The sequence below is a fragment of the Dipteris shenzhenensis genome, chromosome 33 (assembly GCF_047967505.1).
Source record: "Dipteris shenzhenensis isolate YYH24624 ecotype China chromosome 33, Dip_SZ_1.0, whole genome shotgun sequence".
NCBI lineage: Eukaryota > Viridiplantae > Streptophyta > Polypodiopsida > Gleicheniales > Dipteridaceae > Dipteris > Dipteris shenzhenensis.
The window spans coordinates 10366153-10373268 of NC_141628.1; the positions used below are offsets into that span (position 1 = coordinate 10366153).

At 42.2% G+C, this 7116-nt stretch overlaps 1 protein-coding gene across 1 annotated transcript; it reads left to right on the forward strand.

The window, feature by feature from the left end:
* Positions 1 to 729: 729 nt before the first annotated feature.
* Positions 730 to 4038, forward strand: LOC147879667 (TMV resistance protein N-like). The gene is made up of 4 exons (XM_087371429.1): positions 730 to 1241; positions 1642 to 2637; positions 2670 to 2742; positions 2980 to 4038. Exons 1-4 carry the CDS (start codon positions 778 to 780, stop codon positions 4036 to 4038), a joined length of 2592 nt encoding a protein of 863 aa, XP_087227555.1. The 5' UTR covers positions 730 to 777.
* Positions 4039 to 7116: the final 3078 nt, after the last annotated feature.

Genomic DNA, 7116 nt, shown 5'->3' on the forward strand with positions numbered 1-7116 from the left:
ATTGTGAAAGATCGGTGCGTGACAAACATAAACGTACCATCGCTTGCACAGGACAATTGACAAAATGATCAAACCCAGCAATAATACATTGCAATCAAACCCATCTAATACAAGTGTACCATCTCTTGTACACGACACTTGACAAAATTATCAAACCCACACGTTTTGAGCAACAATAATTCATAGACACAAGCTACATTTCAATCAACCCATCCAACACAAACGTACCATCGCTTGCACAGGACAATTGACAAAATGATCAAACCCACGCGTTTTGAACATCAATAATTCATAGACACAAGCTACACTGCAATCAACCCATCTAACACAAACGTACCATCGCTTGCACAGGACAATTGACAAAAGGATCAAAAGGATCAAACCGAGCAATACTACATTGCAATCAAACCCATCGAACACAAATATACCATCCCTTGGAGAGGACAATTGACAAAAGGATCAAAAGAATCAAACCCACTCGTTTTGAACAGCAATAATACATTGCAATCAAACCCATCGAACACAAACGTACCATCCCTTGTACACGTTTTTTTTTTTAAATAATTGAAACAGCAATAATTTAAAGCAACGGCAGCACTAAGGCTATCTTGTATGTTGTACATGATAGTTGACAAAATAGGCAAACCTACACGTTTTTTTTTTTAAATAATTGAAACACCAATAATTTAAAGCACACGCAGCATATTTGTACAGGTTTTGCTAGTTTTGCACAGAGAAAACAGCATCTGCCACTGCCGAAAGCCCGTCCAACGATCGATGTCTGCTTCCACTTCGGCTTCTGCTGTTGCTACGGCCTCTTATGAGGTTTTCATCAGCCATCGTGGAATGGAAATGAAGCTGAGCTTCGCAAATCATCTTCACCATGCTCTTAGGGTCCGTGGAATCAGTTCATTTTTGGACTTGGAGGTGCTTATTCCAGGAGAAGACGTTCGCAAAACAATGCTGGAAGCTGCTCGGAAGGCATTCATTGGAGTGCCGATCTTCACTCCGATCTACGGCAGCTCAGACTGGTGTTTGGATGAACTCGTGGAGATGATGGACAGCCACCGGAATCACCTGGGCAAAGTCATCCCTGTGTTCTACGATGTGACGCCTGAAGAGCTTCGCATGGAGGACTATCTTGGGGGGCGCGAGATCGAAGAGGAGACACTCGAGCGGTGGAAATTTGCTTTGCACGACGCCTCGTGGCTCGGGGGCTTCCGGCTGAACGACTATGGCGGGTACGTTTACTTTTGCATTTTCGGCTTTCTTCTTGCATCGGTTTCTTGTGCTTAGCCCCCCTCCCGGGCTCTCTGGTTTGGTGGGATGAGTGTCTGAAGGGCCTCATTACTAATACTATTCGACTGAAGAGGACGTAATAGCTTGGAGAAGCTTCGATTACTTTTAAAGATCCGCAAATGCTTTATGGCGACTCTAATTGCTGGCGAATTGCTGAGAAGATGTGGCCTCACGCAGGAAATCGTTGTAATGACTGTTCTCAACGGAAAATGCTGAGCTGCTTAATGATAGAACGCATTTTATCCCGTCTTCGTGTAAACGTTTTGCTTGTTTGTTTTGCTGAAAGAAGAGGAAAGGAAATGCAGGACTAATACTAATACATTCAATCGGCTCAATGTGCAGACGTCAAGGGGAGTTGGTTGAAGCTCTCGTAGAAAAGATCGTGAATGAGATACATGACAGGCTCCCCGTGGACAGACTGCCTACAGCGGTTGGGTTGGACGCCAAGGTCCAGGATGTGATGCAACGGTTTCGTGTGCACGAGCAGACAAGTGTGTACGTTGTTCTGCTTTGGGGTATGGGGGGGATAGGTAAGACCACTCTTGCCCGAGCTATTTACGACAGGCATAGAAAGAGTTTCCAGGGATCAAGCTTCATTGAAAACTGTGGAGCTGAGAAAGCTTTAGAAATTCAAGATCGTCTTCGCGAAGATTTACTGCTTGACAAGAATGAGATGGGGGGCGATCTTGCCAGAGGGAAAGCACGTTTAAAACAGGGATTAAGCAATCAGAAGGTTCTGATAGTACTGGATGACATGAAGGGATTGGATGGCATGAACAGCGACTTCAGCTCTGTTCAGGAGATCATAGATCCAACCAGTCTCTTCCCTGGCAGTCTAATCTTGTTGACATCCAGGGACCAAGGTTTGTTCCCTCACAGAAATGACCTCTCTGATGTCTTCCGGGGCGAGACATACGAGCTATCAAACATGGATCGCAAGCAGTCCTGGCAACTTTTTTGTCGTCATGCTTTTAAAAGGGGCTCTGCAGATCCATATTTTGAGGAGCTGGCAAAGGAAGTTGTGGAAGCTTGCCATGGGCTTCCCCTTGCCCTGGAGGTGCTTGGGCGGCATCTCAGCGGAATGGGAGAAAAGACACAATGGAAAGAAGCTGTTGACAAGTTAAGGAGCAGCAAGTACAGAGAAATATCGGGTAGGCTGAGGATTAGCTATGAAGGTCTCGATGAGGAGGAACAGCAAATGTTTCAGGACGTGGCTTGCTACTTCAGTGGACGTCTCGAATGGATGGCAAAGCAATTTTGGGATGGTTTGGTAAAAGGCTACGAAATCGGTCTAAAGAAGCTGAAACAACTGTGTTTGGTGAAGGTGAACGAAGATAGGCGCCTCACTATGCACGATTTTTTGAGGGGAGAGATGTGAATAGAAGCAGCAAGAGATGGGTGCTGGAAAACGACGACTTGAAACAAATGTTAGCCAATGAGCAGGTACTTACTTTTGTGTTTTCACTCACGTCCACAATAGTATAGGGAAGTGCGTATCAGATCAGAATTGCCTATGAAAGTCTCCTCTGTCGACAGGCAGAGTTGAGCAATGAGATTTTCTGTTGCTCAGTGAGCATGTTATGCACTGCAGCCTAAGTATGAAATGAAAGAATTGTGGTTGGTTGTGATGAAAGTGCTTTGTAAATTCTTTTTTACAAAAACGACGTTCTGTTGTTGCAGGGTCTTGACCAAATCCGTGGACTTGCCACTTCCCTGCCCCGCCTCCACGCAACTCAACTTTCCAAAATGCGATCCTTGCAACTCCTTGTCCTTAACGGAACAGATTTGAATGGTACATGTAAAGGACTTCGAGGCCTGAAAATTAGGTGGCTGTACAGTCTCAGCAGGGATTCTCCTAATGTGACCCTTCCTAAAGATTTGTCCTTGGAGTTTCTTAGTGTGCTCATTATACAACAAAGGTTGTTTGAGAAGCAGAAGGTACGTTGGTGGTATGGGAGAAGAACTTGCTTTTCGCAACTGAAAAGTTTGGAATCGTTGACGTCCAGGAAATTAACCTCCATCACTATGCGCCCTTCTTCCTTCGGGCAGCTGAAAACGCTACGGCACTTGTCCATTATGGAGTGCACTGTGCTGAAGGAGCTGCCTGAAGACTTCGGCTCCCTCATAAGTTTGGAAGTGTTCAGGGCATGGAAATTAACCTCCATCACCAAGCTCCCTTCTTCCTTCGGGCAGCTGAAAAGGCTACGGCGCTTACACATTCTCGAGTGCATTGAGCTGAAGGAGCTGCCTGAAGATTTGGGCTCCCTCGAAAGTTTGGAGGAGTTGCCTTTATGGAATTTAACCTCCATCATCAAGCTACCTTCTACCTTCGGCCAGTTGAAAAGGCTACGGGACTTGAACATTTTCGGGTGCACTGCGTTGAAGGAGTTACCTGAAGACTTTGGCTCCCTTGAAAGCTTGGAATCCTTAAGGGCATGGGACTTAACCTCCATCACCAAGCTCCCTTCTTCCTTCGGGGAGCTGAAAAAGCTACGGGACTTGGACATTACGGGGTGCATAGAGCTGAAGGAGCTGCCTAAAAACTTTGGCTCCCTTAAAAGTTTGGAATCCTTGAAGGCAAGGGAATTAACCTCCATCACCAACCTCCCTTCTTCCTTCGGGCAACTAAGAAACCTACGGGCCTTGGACATTACAGGGTGCACAAAGCTGAAGGAGCTACCTGAAGAACTCAGCTCCCTTGAAAGCTTGGAAATTGTTGGGATATCTCAATTGGTATAAAAGAAAGGCATTGATTAAGTTTGAAAGATACTCATCGATACACTTCTTCTTTTCTTAAAAATTTTGATTGGTTCTTTAGGACATATTTTAAACATGTCTACAAAGAAGAAAAATAAGGATTTAATGGAGATGAAGGAGCTAGAGAACTTAAGAAAGTCCAAGATTCTTTAACAAAAGAGAACTCATAAAGTAATGCTTCTATTACCACAAAAGAAGAAGAACAAAGTAAAAGGAAATGGGTGCAACATGTGGGGGAGACATAGAATCTATTTAATGCTGGACATTCAATGGAAGAAAAAAGCAATCGCAAGTTGAATGCCAAGACAAGTTATAAAACAAATTGGGATATAGCCTATGTCTTGGATTCAATAGACAGTATAGATCATCACCAAGAAAAGTTATAAAACAAATTGGGATATAGCCTATGTCTTGGATTCAATAGACAGTATCAATTATGATTAGATCATCACCTAAGGCTAACGGCAGCCTCCCATTCACTTACATAATTCATTGCTACCACCACTCTTGCTATCAGAGCTCCACCCTCTTCACCATCAGAAACATTATTAGGGGTTCACCTACTTGTTCAAACTATTCCTTTAATTCAATAAAATTCTCTTTCTACTTCATTGTCTTCACTCTTTTGTCATTTCACAATGCAAAGGGGTTTTCACACACACACACACACACATTATCATGTAGAAGTAGCCCTATATAGCCAAAGTACAACAGATGTTGACCTCATGGGTGAGGTCATTGAAGACTTAGCCAACTCTCCACCGTCTATTGACTTTGACTAATCAAATCTAGATCCACACATATACATGTCCACATACACACTCAAGTATGTAGACTCTCCTCTTCAATAAAAGTGGCAATTGCCAAGACATGTCCAAGCTGAGAGATCCAACATCTTGCATAGAAGACCCTAAGTCACTTCCTATAATTTGTTCTTTCTTTTCAATGCCCACACCAACGCAATTGTTACCCAATAAATCAAAGTTTTTAGAGTCACTTGGGAAAACATACAAGATCACACCTTCCCCCATGGTCTTTGTTTTGCTATCATCCACAAGACAACCTTTTTCTCTTTCTAGGATTCACGAATACAATTGTCTAGTTTCCAATGAAAAAACTAGTATTGCCTCAACATAAGGTTGCTCAAGCTCACTTGGTGTGGATTCTTGAGTTATCGGATCATCTAAATAATCACCAACATGTTTTAGAGAGGTCTTAGGCCACTTGACAATGCTCCAAAGTGCCTCACCAATAAGCACTGCATCCATAGTGGCAAATAGCAAGAGCATGTCACTATTGATAGGCTTCTCCACTATCACCGATACATTTTCTACCCCAATTTTCACACCACTATAGTATCCCTCTGGATATATTACACACACTGCACCAATTGCAACCACTTAATTCCCCACCACCATCATGACCTTGTCCCCACATCTGGTAGCCGTCCCCTGCCATTATGATTACAAGAAATGAAATTTTGAAAAATTTACAACCAAAGAATTTCATAAGACGAATAGAGAATTTTGTGAGTCTGTCCTTGCCATGGGCTTGTGCCATTCTACTTGTGGGATTGTGGAGAATGGAGCTGAAGCCATTCTCCATGTGAGCCTAGATTTCTTACAGAGAATGGCACTGGTGCCAATCTCCATAATCCATGAATGGGTTTAATCAAAATTTCCATGAAAGCATGAATTATTTCCCTAAAATTTTTTGCAATTTGATAAAACTTTCTCTAAATTCCGAACGTAGAGATTGGCACCAGTGCCATTCTCCACAATCCCACATGGAGAATGGCACTGGTGCCAATCTCCATGTGAGTGTAGCAAATTTTAAATTTTCCCATACGAAATGGCTTTGGGTTTTCCATAAACCAACATGGAGAGTGGCGCTTAAGCTATTCTGCATAGGGAAATTTTAAATTTGCTAGACCGACATGGAGATTGGCACCAATGCCATTCTCCATGTGGGGTTGTGATGAATGGCTCTGGTGCCATTCTCCATGTGGGGTTGTGACGAATGGCTCTGGTGCCATTCTCCATAAATCCATATGGAATCTCCAAAAACCTTGTGGGGAACGGATCTAGACAAAATTTACATGAAATAATTTTTCTAAAATTTTCTAATGATTTTCATGGAAATCTCCCATGCAATAAGAGACATTTTGGAGATTGGCACCGATGCCATGCTCCAAAAACCCATGTGGATATTGGCACCACTGCCATGCTCCACAATCTCACAAGTAGATTGGCAATGGTGACAATCTCCATATGGGATTGTGGAGAATGGCACTGGTGCCAATCTCCAGAATCCTCGTGGATAATGGGCTAGATAAAATTTCCATGAAATTATTTTTCTAAATTTTTTGGTTATTTGGAAAAAAATAAAATATAAAAGATTATGGTTGGTGGATTATCTTCTATTATAGAAGAGAGAGAGAGAGAGAGAAAGAGACGTGGTACCTATAGACCATACCAATAGTGGGGAGACCATACCAATTGTACTAGCACATAATGTGAGGTACCCTATTCTAGATGGTTTTGGGTTTCTAGTGTATTTATTTTGAATTATCAATGTATACGATAGTTGAAACTATGTTCTTTAGGTTTCTAGTGTATTTATTTGGAATTATCAATGTTTACAATAGTTTTAGCTCTTTGCTTTGGGTTCTAGATTGTGAATGTATGATTGACTAGGTTTTCGATTGGCCTATTCTAGATAGATGCTAGACCCTAGTCCCAACTAGTACATATCCTAGATATATGTGCTTCTAGTCCAATTCATCCTTCGATGAGGGTTTTTTACATCCAAGTTTTGAGTGGTATCCACTTTAGGCTCTAGAGCACTTATTTTTATAGTCACGCTTGAGGTGCTAGATCTATAGATCTCATATGCCAATCAATTGTATGGGGATCGAAAGCATGAAAGCATTATGTATCATGTTCCAACTTTTACTGATCTAGGGTTTGAGATCTATAAGTTCTCGATACAAATCTTGATCTTATTATTAAGAGTTGTAGATTCATCTAATCCAAATACTAGATTGAGATCCTTAGTTCA